Source organism: Plasmodium chabaudi (genome assembly GCF_900002335.3).
Source record: "Plasmodium chabaudi chabaudi strain AS genome assembly, chromosome: 9".
Classification (NCBI taxonomy): Eukaryota; Apicomplexa; class Aconoidasida; order Haemosporida; family Plasmodiidae; genus Plasmodium; species Plasmodium chabaudi.
In genome coordinates, this window is record NC_030109.2 from 266,883 (window position 1) to 284,557 (window position 17,675).

Here is a 17,675-nt window from a genome sequence, read left to right on the forward strand (position 1 = left end):
TAACTTTTTTTTTTTTACGCCATTGAAAATCTTGTATTTTGAAAATTAAAAATTTAAGTTCATTCACATATATACATGCCTATACATTTTTGACATTATCTTATTTATTTTTTTTATTAAGACTATATTTTGTTGTATATTTTTTAAATTTTTTATCATTGTTTTCTTCGCTATTTCTATAATGAAGATTAGAAAAATGCTTAACACATTCAAAACTGTCATAACCAGAAGAACTATCATAAGACATGTAACCATTCTCATTAAAATTTATTTGTTCTGTATATTCTTCGGTATATTTCCCCTTTGAACTCATCCCTTCAAAACAATTATTGCCCCTATTGTTTCCATTATTTCCTATATAAGCATTATTAAATTTGTCAAATTCATTTATATAACATCCTTGTGTAATGCCACTAAATTGGTTACATGTAGTAGACGTTTTTTGTGGGTATTCATTTGAGTTTAGTCCACCAAATGGAGTTTTATTGTGTTCTTCCGTATTGCTATACTCTCCAGTTTTTAATCTCATTTCCTGAGGTTCCTGATTTATGCAGCTTGCATGCATATTAAGTTCCGTATCTGTGTTACAATTTTTTTTCGTATTATCAGTTAAATTTGAGTTTTTATATTTTTCTGTATACATATTAAAATTGCCTTGATATGTTGAGAAATTATTAGGAAAACTATTCATTGCAGCTTTAACAAATTTATTAGAATTTACAAAATATTCATTAACGTTTCCAACATTATGAATTGTATTTCTACGTACTAACCCGTTTTCATTATTCTTCATGAACGATATATCCTTGTTGTTATTTTCATTTAAGGTTGTATAATCATTTCTATTTCCCCCGTTCATATATTTGGGCATATTATCATCACAAAGAGGAAGTGCATTGTTATTATTGTTATATAAAAAGGTATCATTATTATTGTTCATGTTTTGATATTTTTCTTCTCTAAATAAATTATTATCATATAGATCATTACCATTGTCCTTATCAAAGGAAGGTGGATAAAATATTCGACTATGCTTGACTTCTGAAGCAAATACTGCTTGTTTGTGGTCTTTTGGAGGGGAAGAATAATAATTACCGTGTTTATTTCGAGAGTTATTTATACTACTATTATTATTATTGTTATTATTTGTATTATTAGTTATAACATTTAAAGGAGCAGTAAAGCCAACTTTTTGTGTTGGTAATCTATAGGATATACTTAATAGTCTCAGTTGTAATATTATAAAATCATATATATCTGTTCTTAATTCAAATACTTTTCTCCAATTCCCCCATCCTTCTACACATTTAATCCAAAAACTTATTTCATAGAAATGACCAGGTTGTAATGAATATCCAAAATATAAATTTTTTGTTTTACAAAAATCACTAGGTCTACTATCAACTAAAAATTGCAAACTTTTTCTTAATTCTTTTAATGCTAATAATGGTGTATTAATATCTACTTTAAATGATATATCTATATATGCATTTTTTGATCTACTTTCATTATATATTTTTGCATTACTTAATTTAGAATTTTCATATATAACAATTTTTCCTGTTGTTGTTTCAAATTCAGTAGTATATGTTTTTATTTTTTTAATATACATTGCTTCACCCCCATCTAATCTTATCCTATCTCCTATATTATATGGATTAGAAAAAGCTATAAATATAACGGATGTTATAAAACTTGTATACATATAACTTAGTATAACTGTTACAGCTGTTATAAAAGCAGCACCAGTAACAATAATCGTATCTGCTGAAACTCCAAATATAAATAACAACACAACAGATGCTAAAAAAGACATTAATATTGACATTAATCTTCTTACTAATTTTAATATACTTTCTTTTCCTTTTAAACTTTTTATAAATTTTTTTCTACATGCTATTGCTCTTTTGATTGCAGTTCTAAACATAATTATATCAATTTTTCCATGACCAGATAAATCAAATTCTTTCATAAATTCATCTGTCTCATCTGGCTTTAAAAACACTTCAATCATTTCTTTTGTTATGAATTCATTTCCATTTATATTTAATTGCATAGGACTTTTAAAATTCGAAACAAATGGATCATCTATTTCTAATGATATATCCTTTTTTATTTTACTAAATTTTTCTTTTTTATTTTTTCTTAAACATAAACAACTTGAAAAACGTGTCTTTTTATTTTCCTTTAATCTTTTTGCATTTCCCATATCACTTCTTTCTAATATATTCAAATCATCATTTAAAAAACGAGAGTTATATATGTATGTATTTTTATTTATTGAGCTTCTTAATTGTCTACTACTTTTTCCCAAATCATTTCCATTCATATTTTTTTTTAAAATAAGCATCTTTTGAGACATTCCATTATTGTTGTTAGGACCAGCTGCAAAACTATTATTTTCTTTTTCTAAATTATATAAATTATTTTCCATTGTGTTTTTATCTTGGGAATTATTATTTTCCTTTAGAAATAAGGACGAACCAAATTTCTTTTCTTTACTAAACATTAATTCATTTCGTTCAGTTTCTTTATCATTTTTCAATGTATCAATATTTAAAAAGTTATCTTTTGATTGAGAATAATATTTTCTATCTTCATCAGTTTCATTTATTCCTATTTCACATTTGTGTAACGAATCGGATGTACATTTTTTTTTTAAAACATCATCAATAGTATAATCTTTAATCTGAACAGTCATGCTTTTATAATTTTCTATATTTGGATAATAACCCTCTTCATCTTTTGTTATTACATTTGCGTCAAATTTATCATTTGCTTTTAAACTTTCATCTCCTGAAATATTCTTTCCATTATTGCTATGATTATAATCTTCATTTATAGATGCTTCATTAGATATATTTCCTTTTTGATTTGCTTCCATATTTTGTATGTATGACAATGAAGGGGTAATACAAATATTAAATTTTGTTCCTTCAACAGTTATGCTTTCTTTAGGTTTTTCTACATCTTCTTCTACATTAAGTTGCATTTTATCAGCATAAGCTGATTCTCTTGAATTTATTGTTCTGTCTTTATATTTTTCCATCTTTCCAAATGTTTTTGATGTACCATTTCTATTATTTATTTCAGGATCATCGTCTTTTGAATGCTTACGTAAATGTTCATATTTTATTGAATTTTCCCTTAATTTATTTTTCTTTCCCCTTGAATCTTTTTCTAATAATGGCGATGAAGCTATTTTATCACCATCAACAAAATTTCTGTTTTCTTCAAAATTTTCATTTCCCTTTTCAATATCAGCATTTTTATTTGTGTTAATACTTTTATTTCTTTTTTGTTTTCCTTTTGATTTATTTCTTCCACTAGATCTTCTACCACTTTCATTTCTGCCATATGTATCATCATCATCTTCTTCATCTCTCAATTTACTACTCTTAATACTTTTATCAGTTCTTCGGTTTTCAACTCTTTTTTTTTCTCTTATTTCGGAATGTTCTTTGTTGTATGTATTCCCTAATGGTGCATCTTGATCAATGTCATTAAAAATATTTTCCAAGTTAATTTTTTTTTGAGTTCTATTATCAGAATCAACCTTATGATTATTTAAAATGTCCCTATTTTGATAAGGAAATGAACTCGGTAATTTTACTCGAGTATGTTCCTTATTTAGTTTTACACTTTGAATGTTCTTATTTGATGACATAGCTTCAAAAGATACAATATTCATTGGGGATTCTGTAAATGCATAGGTGTCATTTTTTTCTTGATAATACATTTTTAAAGACATAATAATTTGCCTAAATAATATATCAGATCCATTTTTGATTGATTCTTTATTCGTTAAGGATATACTATTATTTAATAAGAAAAGGATGGGATGTGTATTAACAACATAATGACAAGCTAGCCAATTTTTGATAGATGAAAATTCTGATTTTGCAATATTTTTAGGTTCAAAAATAGATGGTAACAACAATTTCATAGCATTCTGTTTATTTTTATTGAATGATATTTTACAACATGTACAATTTCGAGGTAAATTTTTAAATAATAATAATTCTGCTTTATCTTGAATAAATTGTTTACTTATATCATTTGTTTCTAACTGTCTTATTACTTTTTCATCTTGATATAATTCATGACCAAAAAGGGCTCGAATATTTTCTTGTTTGTCAGCAATAAACATAAACCATTCAATATTAAATCGACGCAAAATACCATATTTTCTTAAATATCTCTCTAATAAATCATGAGCATTCATCAAAAACCCAAGTTCAAATGTAAAGGATATTATAGATAAAAATAATGAACGTGCAGCAAATACTATATATAATAATAATGGGAATGTTATATACCAATGTATTGCATTTGAAAACATAAAAGGGTTATCAGCATCTTTATACCCAAAAATTCGTAATATATAATAGCTTCCATTTTCATTGGGCCCATTTTTTAATATCATATTACTACGCCAGTATATTATTTGAACAGCTGACCAAAATAAATAAACGATTTCGGGATCAACTGTATTATAAAAAGCTGAACATAATGCACTAGGTTGTAATAACTTTTCTAAAATTACTTTTTGAATAATAGCATGAATTATCATAATTATTGAAAAAGATGCTATATTAACAAATAATATAATAAAACAAGAATATATACTACCAAATATAAAATCTCTATTATATTTTGGGTCTAATATCTGATCAGCTATATTAGGTTCAGATAAAGAGCTTAAACTTATACACACTATAATCAAATTCATTATAAAATGCATAAGAAACCATATCCATGGTGACAAATTAGGAAATATAATTGTAAATATTTTAAATAATATATCTCCAAATGTTTCACTTTCTGTTTCATCATCTTCTTCCTCTTCCTCTTGAATAAATTGAGGATTATACGATGATTTTTGAATATATAAATTTAGCGCATTTATCCTATCTTGTCTATTCATGTACGATCTTGACAAATCCATCATTATCGATTGCGGATACTTTGTCTTCGAAGCACTCTTAAAGTTTTCATCTTTCAGTTCGTTCATTTTGTTTTACCTTTTTCATCAAAATTGTATTTTTTTTATCATAACAGAAAAGAATATATGCACATAATCCGTTTATTCGCCTTTTCCGTGTATATTATTCGAGCATGTTTTCCCTTTTCTGTGGGAAGGACTTTAAATTGATTATCCTTCACCAATTAGGCACTGTGAGGGCATACGCTTATTCATATATATTTATTCTATGTATTTTATTCTATATATTTTATTCTATATATTTTATTCTATATATTTTATTCTATATATTTATATTCTATATATTCACTTTTCTGAGTTATAATCATGTATGAGCATGTACAAGCATATATGCCTATTTTCCCACCGTCTTTCCTAATATATAAGTTTTCCACTTTTTGAATATATGCGTCTTTAATTAGTATAATCCCTTTTTAAAACGTTAACAAAAATTAAAATATCCCCCCTTTCTCTCACTCAAAAAAAATTAGACAATTAATTTCTCTATCATAAGAGATATTTTTCTCTCTTATAAGTAATAAAAACATAATGACAATATTTTAATAGTATACCTATTTAAAGTTTGACATTAAGCTAAAATTATATGCATTACTAATATTCCATATCTTCACAATTCAGGCGCACATAATGCAAAATACGGAAATATATTAAATATAAACGAACTTAAGAATAAGCTTATATAAGCATATATATACACACACACATATATATATGTATATTAGCCACAATTATGCTTCACCCTTAGGAGAAAAGTAACATAATGCGGCTGCCATATTTTACCCCCCTTATGTCTTCATATTCCCCATAAATATGCATATAATATATATTATAAATATATAGAAAATTAAATTTCTATTATACATGTATAATATAAAAAATGTAACATTTCATCAAATATTACGTATTAATTTTCAAAATTAATACCACAAAAGCAAAAATATAATTATTTTTTTTAATAAAAATATATATATAGCTATAGAGAAATAGCCAACACAGTAAATAATTAATTAAAAAAAATGTCTAAACAAACGGTTTAACAACATATGATTTTCGCAAAAATATATTCATTTCATATTGGTACTCCTCACCAACAAAAAAAACAAGCAAACAAACAAGCAAGCAAACAAGCAGGCAAACAAGCAGGCAAACACACAAACAAAAAAAACAATTAAATGCTTGTGCTGCATATATTTATTTTCATTTTAAAATATTCAAATTATAAGAAATTGTTCCTTAAAAAAAATATATCACCACTTTTAAAGTGTAGAAATGTAAAATAAAAACAAAAAATACAAAAAAATATTGCATAAAACTGTAAGACACTATTACACATATTTTTATAAGCTCGTCATATATTTAACTGTTACAAAAAAAAAAAAAAAAAAAAAAAAAAATTAAAGCGTGTACAACAGCCATATTTGCTTATAAATTCTCTTAATTATTTTAAAAAACTTACAGTTAAATAATTTTTTTTATTTTCTCCCTACAAAACAAAAATTGAATAAAACTTAAATTCTCGAATAGCATTCCTTATAAATACCATAATATTCATAATATATTTTTTTCTTTTGTATGAACCATTATAATTTTTATACTCTTGTAAAATGTATTTTAAGAAACCTACATATTATATGCCGCACATATTTACATAACCTTATATGCTTGTCTAGTTTATCATAAAGGATTAAATGATATTTAAATTGTAGAAAAAGAACAAAAAAAAATTAAAAACATATAAATCAAATTGTTTTGTTTCGTAAAATTATGCATAATATTATGCTAATCCATTTTTTTTTACCACCTGCAATATACACTAAATTTTATTACCAGATTAAGAAAAAAAAAAAAAATATTTTTTAAATAGGAATGATATTTTTTTAGTATATGTTTATTTTTTTAACTTATAATTAGCACATATATATATGTGAAAATTTATTTTTTTTTTTATCAATAATGTTATTATAATTAAAAAAAAATATTTAACATAATATTTGTTTTTTTGCATATATTTAATATACAACTTCATGTTTAGCTTTAAGATAACAAAATTATAATATAGTAATAATAATTGTATATAATAGCAATAATAATAATTCATATAAAAAATTTTCAAAACACAAGATCATATGCACTGTTAAATAATCCATTTTTAAAGGAATAAATAAATTGGAAAAAAAGTATTTTTAGGAATTCATAATTCCATAAAAAGGGTATATACAAATAAGCAAATAAATATAGAAGTCCGAATTTCATAGCCGGAAAAGTCCAATTTCCAGCATCCACAAAATTGTACAAAATAATGAAATGTATTATTATGAACAGATTTATGAATTATTTTTAATAAAATATAGATAAATACATAGATAGTAAGTAGATTAATTTATCTATATATACGGGCATACATTTTACATATCCCATTTAATAAGAGATAAAACTATATAAAACATAATGGAGGCAAACGATAACAAAGATATAGAGGAACCATTAAATAACGAAAGTCTGTTTGATGAAAAAAATCCATCAGAAGAAAATAATGTCGAGAGCTTTAAAAAAAAAATGAAGGCTATGATGAAATCGCCTTCGAAGAAAAAAAGGAAAACCAATGAGAGCTCAAATTCGAGGAAAGAAAATGATGGTGAGGAGGATCAAGAAAATTTGAATGACAGCAACAAAATCAGAAAAAAACGAAAAAAGAGTAACAAGCTGAAAAAGTTAAGTAACGATGAAAGTAATGATGAAAATAATGATGAAAATAATGGTGAAAATACCGAACAAAATAAACCGGAGGAACAGAATAAAAGTGACGTTCAGGATAAGGATAACATTTTTGGAGATGACGATGAGAGTGCTGACGAAGAAAATAACGAGCATATCAAGTTACAGAAAAATGACAAATTGAAAAAAAAAAAAAAAAAATTATCAAAATCAAAAAAAAGCGAATTAATATATAATGAAGCTGAAGAAGGAGAAGAGAGTGAAGAAGATTCTGATAACTTTGACGATTTTGAAGATGAAGATTTAATTAATGATAATGTAACAAAAAATAAATCAAATAAAAGAATGCGTAATGAGCTTGGTATTGTCGAATATGATGCAGAGAATGGTGATGATACTATAGATATGAGTAAATCCGAAAAAAAGAAAAGAACACATTTTGATGAAATATTAGAAAGTTTAAAATCCAAAAGAAAAAAAGTTCAAAAAATATCGGAAGATGATGGATTACAATATTGTGAAAATGTTTTAAATCAAATGATTTTAATGCATGAACAAGATATACAAAATGTGAAAGAAAAAAAACCTGCAACAGCTAAACTTCAAATAATTGATGAAGTTTGTAAAATATTAACAAAACCTAAATGGAAACCATTTTTTATGAAATTAAATATATATCATGTTTTGGCTTTATGGTTAATGCCATTACCAAACAATACTCTTCCAAATTTTACTATAAGAACGAATTTATTAAAAGTTATACAACAATTACCAATAACAATTAAATCATTAAGAGGTAGCCAACTGGGAAAGATAATGACATTTTTACATACCCATAAAGATGAAACAAGTGAAAATAAAAATATGATTAGAAATATTCTACAAAATTGGATGGGACCAATTATAGGAATAAATTCAAATTATAAACAATTCGCAAAAGAAAGACAAAAACGAATAATTGAAAATCCTGAATATCATAAAAAAATACTTGAAAAAGCGAAAACATTAATACCTGATTCTATATCTATAGAAAAAGAGGAAGAACAAAATGAAATGAAAAGACATGCTTCTATACCTTATAACAGTGAATGTTCATTTTTAATTAATGTCCCATCTTCCATACCCGATATTAATAAAAAGGTTTTGCCAAAAAGCAGAATTAAAAAACTAGCTGATAATATGAGACTACTAAAACGAGTAACAAAATCACAAAAAGTCTCAATAGAAGGAAAGGGAGTAGCAGCTGCCCCATAACATTTTTAGCTTCAAAATGGGCTGAAAATTAGTTAAATAATAATACTCCAATTTGATAATTTAATAGTTAATGGTGATGAAGTACCAATGGTTATGCTAACATACACATGATCAATCAAAATAATAATTTAATATCTTTATTATATCACTACTTATTATATTGCTTTTTTATTACTACATTATGGTATTTTATTTTTATTTTTTTAATTTAAAATTTTTTTTTGTTTAAACACATCATTAGATATATAGTGCATATCTTCAAAATGGTGTGTATTCTATAATGGAGCAATAAAATTCTTTTATGGATTTTTAAAAAATAAAGATTATATAAATAAGTATTTTATCACAAAATATTATTATTTTTATAATTCTTAGTTTTGTAACAATTTTTATTCATTATAGTATATTTATTATTTGTATTTTTTTTTAATTTATCCTTTGAAAATATTTATATGATAAACTACCTAATAACCATATTCCTGTGTAATATATTTTTTTAATAAACATGTAGAATTAATTTACATTTTATAGAAAGAATATAGAAATGGTTTATTGGCGTAGTTTTTCGACTTTTTGCCCTCTGTTATTTTTTGTGTGGACATGTGTGCAAGTGTGTATATACATACATATTTTTACCGTAATGCCGTTTATCCGTTACTATATAAAATATTATAACAAAATAGCGTAATTTCGCATTCTTTTTTAAAATAATTGTTTCACATTTAATAAATTCTTTCATGTATCCTATGTATGAGGATCTCATAATACGTTCAATACTTTGTAGAAAAGTAAAAAATTCAAAGTTAAAAATAATTCATTAAATATAAAATAAATGAAAACCAAAATATGTGGCAAACAAATTATATTAGTTAAAATTTTATACAACGAAAGACACATATATACACTATTTACAACATGTCTACATTTTCGTGGAATTTGCACACATGTCTTCATATTTTTCTACATCCAACATATTTTTGTGATGTTTAGAAATTTATAAACATGCATTCAAAATAATTATATGGTTACAATTTTATGTGCACCTATTGTGCATTATATAAATATGTGCCAGCCAAATCGGAAAGCATAATAATATAAGGACTTCTATAAAAATGTTGCCAAATTAACTTCTTTTTTAAAAACAATCTTTAAGATTTGTTTTTAAAATCAGTTATTATATATTATTTTTTTAAATATTATGTGTAAAGACACATATATATATGAAAGTCTATATATAACTGTATATCTATATTTATTATATTTTTTGTGGTGTTGTTGTTTAAGAGCAATTGGATAAATACTTAAACAATATAATATTTTCATTCTGTTGAAAGTTCAACTCTTTCTAAGCTCATACATTTCTGCATATAGTGATGCATATGTACCTATTTGAATTCAATCATAATTTGAATATATATTTATACATTTTTTAATTAATTAATTTTATTGAATATTTATATGCTTACTGTTTTTGTCTAAATAATACATCATTCCCAAGTGTCTACACACAGGAAAACAAAATAGTAAAACAGATTAATACTCGTTTATTTGTTTTTAAATTATTTACAACATCATTTCGTATCTTAATATTAGAATAAAGTAGACATATATGCGTTTACAGATAGTTGCATATATTTCTACACACATAGCTATGCGAATAATTAAAAAAGAGGAAAAAAGCTAGCTATCAAAAAAAAAAAAAAATAAAATAAAAATAAAAACAAAACAAATAATTAGATATTGCAATTTCGCAAAAAAGTAAACTATGATTAATGTAAACTAAAAATTAAAGAACCTTATAATTTTTTTATAACTATATATAAGTATGCATATGTATTATACACAAATGTACAAATTTTTACCACAAAAATAATTTTTTTTATATACAAAAATAAAAATATACGAATTAAAAAGCCCAAACAAAACGGTGATACCTATAAAAATACCAATGAGAGCAAAAATGAAAAATCAGCTAATAAAAGATAATGTAGAAAATAAAGAGATGTGTGATACAAAAAAAAAAAGTAAGGACCAAGTAGTTATAGACTATGTATATAAAAATATATTCAACAAAAATGGATTTTTTAACATTTTTAAAAGAAACAATTATAATGACATAGGAAAAAACAAAACCATAACAAAAAAAGACATAAATATTATAGATATTGAGAAAAGAAAAGAGGAAATAAAAAATTATAAAAAAGAAATAAATGATAATGAAGAATATTTGTTATTTTTAAGTTATGTATATAATGATTTAATATCCTTTATAGAAAATGATAAAGAATATCATCTTGAAAATTCAGAGTTTTCAGATATTGAAGATTTAATTATAGACATATGTGGAAATATATGCCACAAAAGTTATAATAACATAAAAAATATATTTATAAAATCACAAAATGATGAAGAAGACCAAAGCAATGCTTATACTGGTACGAATGATAAATGCTTGGATGAAGAAATAAACAAAAATCTCAGTTTTAATGAGCCCTCTTTTTTTTTTATACCACCAATGGAATATATTGTTTCACATATTTATAAATTAAATTCAAATTTGAATAAAAATGATGTATGCAAAGAAAGAGATGATGTGCATACATTCATAAAAAATAATAATTATGATAAAAAATGTAATATATTAAATAGCATATTAAATAATGAACAACCATTAAAGGGTAAAGAAGATGAAATACAAAATGAGATTGAAAATAAAACTAATAAAAAAAAGAAAAATAGTACGTATGTACATCTTAGTAAAGTAAATGATAAACCCCTTTCAAATAGTAGCCAAAATGAAACATCAGATTGTTCTGTAGAAAACGAAGCAATCATTAGTGATCATAAGTTTGATGACTCTATCTTTGAGTACCCATATAAGGAAACAAATGAAAGTTCTGATTATACACATGATAGTGATGGATATAATAGTAGTAGTCAAGATGAATTCGTTTCCGAAAGAGCAAATAGCTTAGAAACAATTAGTGAACAAATCTGCAATGAAGGACCTAGACAAAATGGATCAAGCATACCGAATGAGTTCAATGAAAATAAAATAATTTCCAACAATTCCATGGGTGAAAACATTTTATATAAAGAAATAAACGAAAGTGAAATGAATAGTAAACATGTCGATAATTTAAGTAACTGCTACTCATTAAAAGGCTACGATTCTAATAGTTTATTATCAAAGAGTTGTAACATTGATGAAAATATAAAACATGATTTAATCTGTAGCAATGATAACAATAGCAGAACAAGCAATACAATTGCATGCCCTCAAGAAAATACAAATGATCATACTTTAAAAGATGAAAATGGTATGCATTCAAATGGATTTAAGGATGGAGAAAATCACAATGAAATATATTCTATGAATACTTATAATAATAAAGATCAGGTAAAAGAGAGAAATGAAGAAAATTGTGTCTCTAAAATGGGTGAGCATGAACAGGAGCTCGATAATATAAGTGTAAATCATAGTATGCACAAAAGTAATGAACCTGAATTGTCAGAAAATATTATTACACCTTATGAATACCAAGAATATGAACATAAAGACATAAATACATCCAATTGTAGCATTAAAGAGGAAGACAAAGATTGGTGTCAAGAAAAAATGGGCACTCCCTATATAAACCAAGGTGATGACAATAATTCGATAGCATGTGAAGAAATAAAGAGAGTTGAAAACATACCCAGTAATATAAGCCCTATTGAAACTCAAAATATTTTAGGGACTGATGAAAATGGTATTTTGTGTGAAGATAATAATATTATGACAGATGCTGAACTAGCTAAAATAAATTCGAATCAACTCACCAAAAGTACAAAGTATGATGACACCCAAATTGATAATGTGGGCATAAATTGTGGAGAAAAGGAAAACATAATTATCAATTATGATATTCACTCTTTTGAAAACAAACAACTAATAATTAAGCACAATGAATATTATGAAAAATTAAATAAGATGTTAATAAATAAAAAAGACCAAATATATAAAGAACAGAAAGTATATACAAAAAATAATAACTTACATGATGATTATTATTATTTTAAATATGTAAATACTTATGAAAATAATTTAAATCCATATTGTTATACTAAGATATTGAAAAAAGCAAATATACAAATAACTCGATCCCCATTTCCACAATTCTTAAGGGATATACAAATATATAACATTCCCACAAAAAAAATCAGACTAAAAAAGTATAGTACATATATATGTCTGTAAATATGTATGCCTATTTATAAGTGCATTTTGTTTATCATACCTTAATGCAAAATACAGTCATATTCCATATAATCACATATTCATATTTTTTTTTTGCAGAACAAACATTGCCTTAAAGACCGAAAATGTAGGAGCACTAACTTTTTGAAAACACATTCAGAAGTTTCTTTTGTTTGTCTCTATTGTATGAATCTTTCTCAATTTAAGACACAAAAATGTTCATAATATTTCTTTATTTTTCTTTTTTTATTGTAGGAGAATAAAGGACAAAATACTGGAAACAAGCGAAACAAGGGGAAAAAGAATAAGAAAAAGGAAACAAAATAAAATGAAAATGAACACAATTTAACATACAAAAAAAAATGAATTATCTAACTACACATTATTATAAAATAAATTTTTTATGCTTAAATTATATGTACAAAATATGTATATAATTTCTAATATATTTCCAAATTTTCGGATTATTTTATTGGTCTATATTTTATCATGTTTCTTATTCATTTTGTAATATATGTTGTGTTTTTTTATGAAAATCAAAAAAAGTTGCATTTTTTTTTTCATATTAAAAAATTTTTTTTATTCAACCCATTAGCAATGTCAGGATAATTTTTTTTGTGTTTATAGATTTCTCTTTTTGGTTTTTTCTTTTATATAATTTTGTGCCACTGTTTTTATAGAATTTTATTGCTTTAATTTTTTCTAAATTTTTAAAAAAATATAATTTATTATAACACAATTATCAAATTTTCCCACAAATGAAAATTATAAACTATACTTTTAGAGTATACATTTCTATATAATATATTGTGGTTAATATTGTTTAAAGCATAAGCCCACAAAGGGAAATTACTAAGTGCAAGCTGCACAAAATAAAACCAGTAAGCTCATACCATATATACTACAAGTGGATATGTATAAACAAAATGAGAGTCATTATTCAACGAGTAAAGGGTGTGGTGTTAAGTGTGAATAAAGAACAAGCCAAAGGAAGCGAAAACGAATTAGAAGTTTTTAGTAAAATAAAACAAGGGTTAATTTGTTTTATTGGAATTCATAAAAATGATACATGGAATGATGCATTGTATATAATTAGAAAATGTTTAGGATTACGATTATGGTCAAATGATAATAAAACATGGGATAAAAGTGTAAAAGATATGGATTATGAATTAATGCTTGTTTCACAATTTACTCTCTTTGCTAATACAAAAAAAGGTAACAAACCAGACTTTCATTTGGCTAAAGAACCAAATGATGCTCTAATTATGTTTAATAAAATTGTTAATGAATTTATAAAAGAATATAAAAAAGATAAAATTCAAACAGGGAAATTTGGATGTTACATGCATATTGAAACGATTAATGATGGTCCTGTTTCAATTATTGTTGACAGCCATGATGTTAATTTGGATCGTAACTAGGTCACCCAAAATGGGAAAACAAAGCATCATTAATATGTAGAAGGGGCATATATATATGTGCGTGTGTTATATCCGTATGCCCAAGCAAATGTGTTTTACTAACTGTCAAGTTACATACATACTTATGCATAATATACCTGCACAAGTGTGTGCATATTTTTTTGTAACATAAATATTATTTGTTCAATACCATCATGTATTTTTTATTAAATTTATATAAAAAACTGCATACTTATTTATAATTTTTTTATCATTGAATATTTTATTTCATTTATGCTTGCGTATGGACATATACATAACCTTATTTAAAAAACATGGAAATTTTTATTTGTAAAACATTTTAAAAAGTAACCAAAGGGAAATTAATAAAATATAAATAATATATTTTCCTTTATCACTACTGAATATATATATGTACTATTTATATGAGGCTAAATAAATGTAAGTTGCCCATTATATATAATTTTTGATGAACTTTAAATTACCTTTAATTCTCTATATACACATTAATTTTAAAAAAATCTATATTTTCCTTTCTTTAACACGTAAGATAATTTTACCATTTTCTTATCCTTCGTTTTGTTCAAATATTTTATACAAATTTATAAAATTAGTAATAATTTAAATTGTAAATAAAAATAATAAAAAGGAAAATTGGTATGTCACAAATAGCCAAATGACTGCAAACCTAGGACATATAAAATGATTTTTTTTCATGACATGTTCATATTTTTTCCACAATTTTCAAAAGAGCTTAGTCTTGCTTGACTTTTCAAATTATTTGTTTTTTATTAAATTGATAAATTTGTAAGTTTTTACTAAACATGTACAAACGAAATTTACAAATATAGAAGGTAAAGTAGCGGGTGCCGATAAAGCTACAATGGTATAAAATATTATATTATTCTTAACTGTGCTTTACGGCAAAAAAAAAAAAAATTTTATACTAAGCCATGGTAATATATTAGTCTTACTGTGCTATTATTTTATTTATATTTAAAAAAATTATACCTACTGCATATTATATATATACCTTTTTTGAAATAATATACGTAAAAAAATAAAACACCCGTATATATATTTTGGTATAGGCAGTAAATTTAATTTGTATATACTTACATTATATATATTATAAATTATATATGATAAGAATACTTAAGATAATTTTCATGTGGATCCATAATATATATCAAATTGTGATAGTGTTTTTTTTTTTTCTTTTTTAATAAGCATATATCTTAATATATTTTTATAATTGTTTTATTATCATATATTACGTAAATATAAGATAAAACAAAAAGCATACATCCATATAAATATGTATGCATTATGGATTTTTCATAAGAACCAGTTAATTTATATTTATTAAAAACTTATTTTTTCATTTTCTCTATATAGTTTTTAAAATTCAAGAAAAAATATATCATTAAGAAGATTATACATATTTTATTGTGTTAATATTTATGCTTAGAAATAAATTATATCCTATGCATGTTTTTTAATTAAACAAAAATTTCTAAATTTTTTTTTTACAATCTGTTTCCATTACCTTTACAATATACATATTTGAATATGTTTACATGGATTGAATTAAAAAGGCACATAATTTTTAATATTTGATATAGTACACAATTTTTAACTATTTGATATAAGCACAAATTTAAGCTCGTTTAATTAGTGCTTTGAAAGTAATTAGATATATATGTATATGTACAATCTAGCGAAGTCAAATATATTGAAAAAAAATAACAGGCTTATGACCCAAATACCATATATATATGTGTATGTAAATTTTAACAACTGGAACACAATTGAGTAAACAACCTAAGTTTTCCAACTGTGTTATTGTTTTTCCTTTGCTTACACCATTTTAATTAAACATATTTTAATACGAAATAGAGGAATAATGACTACAAACCCAATAAACAAACGAATATACATACCTAAATTTTATGCGGATGCCAATATTCATAAACCTAAAGAATATTATGATTATGACAACTTAGAACTACAATGGAATAAACCTAATAGATATGAAATTTTAAAAAAAGTTGGACGAGGAAAATATAGTGAAGTGTTTAATGGATATGATACTGAATATAATAGGCTATGTGCAATCAAAGTATTAAAACCTGTGAAAAAAAAAAAAATCAAAAGAGAAATAAAAATATTACAAAATTTACATGGTGGACCTAATATTATAAAACTATTAGATATTGTAAAAGATCCAGTAACAAAAACCCCATCTTTAATTTTTGAATATATCAATAATATAGATTTTAAAACATTATATCCTAAATTTACTGATAAAGATATACGTTATTATATATATCAAATTCTAAAGGCTCTTGATTATTGTCATAGTCAAGGTATAATGCATAGAGATGTTAAACCTCATAATATTATGATTGATCATGAAAATAAACAAATCAGATTAATAGATTGGGGACTTGCTGAATTTTATCATCCAGGACAAGAATATAATGTTAGAGTAGCTAGTAGATATTATAAAGGACCAGAACTTTTAATAGATTTACAATTATATGATTATTCTTTAGATATATGGAGTCTTGGTTGTATGTTAGCTGGTATGATTTTTAAAAAAGAACCCTTTTTTTGTGGACATGATAATTATGATCAATTAGTTAAAATAGCCAAAGTTTTAGGTACAGAAGATTTACATGCATATTTAAAAAAATACAATATTAAATTAAAACCACATTATTTAAATATATTAGGAGAATATGAAAGAAAACCATGGTCACATTTTTTAAACCAATCAAATATGGATATAGCCAAAGATGAAGTTATAGATCTTATAGATAAAATGCTTATTTATGATCACGCAAAAAGAATAGCTCCTAAAGAGGCTATGGAACATCCATACTTTAAGGATGTACGTGAAGAATCATAAATTCGAATATTAATTAATTTAAAACTATTTATATCTCACACAAGTGTGCTACTACATGCTATATATATATCCATTGTCTCTTACTTGGATTCCTTATGTTTATGGATGCAATACATTTTTTAC

The 17,675-nt window shown here is 24.1% G+C and overlaps 5 protein-coding genes across 5 annotated transcripts; 4 read left to right on the forward strand and 1 right to left on the reverse strand.

The window, feature by feature from the left end:
* Positions 1 to 100: 100 nt before the first annotated feature.
* Positions 101 to 5,014, reverse strand: PCHAS_0905300 (mechanosensitive ion channel protein, putative; the record flags this gene model as incomplete). Its single annotated transcript, XM_736086.2, has 1 exon — positions 101 to 5,014. One exon carries the CDS (start codon positions 5,012 to 5,014, stop codon positions 101 to 103), a length of 4,914 nt encoding a protein of 1,637 aa, XP_741179.2.
* Positions 5,015 to 7,453: 2,439 nt separating this feature from the next.
* PCHAS_0905400 (IWS1-like protein, putative) lies at positions 7,454 to 8,974 on the forward strand (the record flags this gene model as incomplete). The annotated part of the gene is made up of 1 exon (XM_735055.2): positions 7,454 to 8,974. One exon carries the CDS (start codon positions 7,454 to 7,456, stop codon positions 8,972 to 8,974), a length of 1,521 nt encoding a protein of 506 aa, XP_740148.2.
* A 1,948-nt stretch (positions 8,975 to 10,922) lies between these two features.
* On the forward strand, positions 10,923 to 13,541 carry PCHAS_0905500 (conserved Plasmodium protein, unknown function; the record flags this gene model as incomplete). The annotated part of the gene is made up of 3 exons (XM_016798036.1): positions 10,923 to 13,189; positions 13,314 to 13,341; positions 13,470 to 13,541. The coding sequence occupies 3 exons, from the start codon at positions 10,923 to 10,925 to the stop codon at positions 13,539 to 13,541; spliced, it is 2,367 nt and encodes a 788-aa protein (XP_016655296.1).
* A 599-nt stretch (positions 13,542 to 14,140) lies between these two features.
* Positions 14,141 to 14,638, forward strand: PCHAS_0905600 (D-tyrosyl-tRNA(Tyr) deacylase, putative; the record flags this gene model as incomplete). Its single annotated transcript, XM_739002.1, has 1 exon — positions 14,141 to 14,638. The coding sequence occupies one exon, from the start codon at positions 14,141 to 14,143 to the stop codon at positions 14,636 to 14,638; it is 498 nt and encodes a 165-aa protein (XP_744095.1).
* Positions 14,639 to 16,544: 1,906 nt separating this feature from the next.
* PCHAS_0905700 (casein kinase 2, alpha subunit, putative) lies at positions 16,545 to 17,552 on the forward strand (the record flags this gene model as incomplete). The annotated part of the gene is made up of 1 exon (XM_016798037.1): positions 16,545 to 17,552. One exon carries the CDS (start codon positions 16,545 to 16,547, stop codon positions 17,550 to 17,552), a length of 1,008 nt encoding a protein of 335 aa, XP_016655297.1.
* Positions 17,553 to 17,675: the final 123 nt, after the last annotated feature.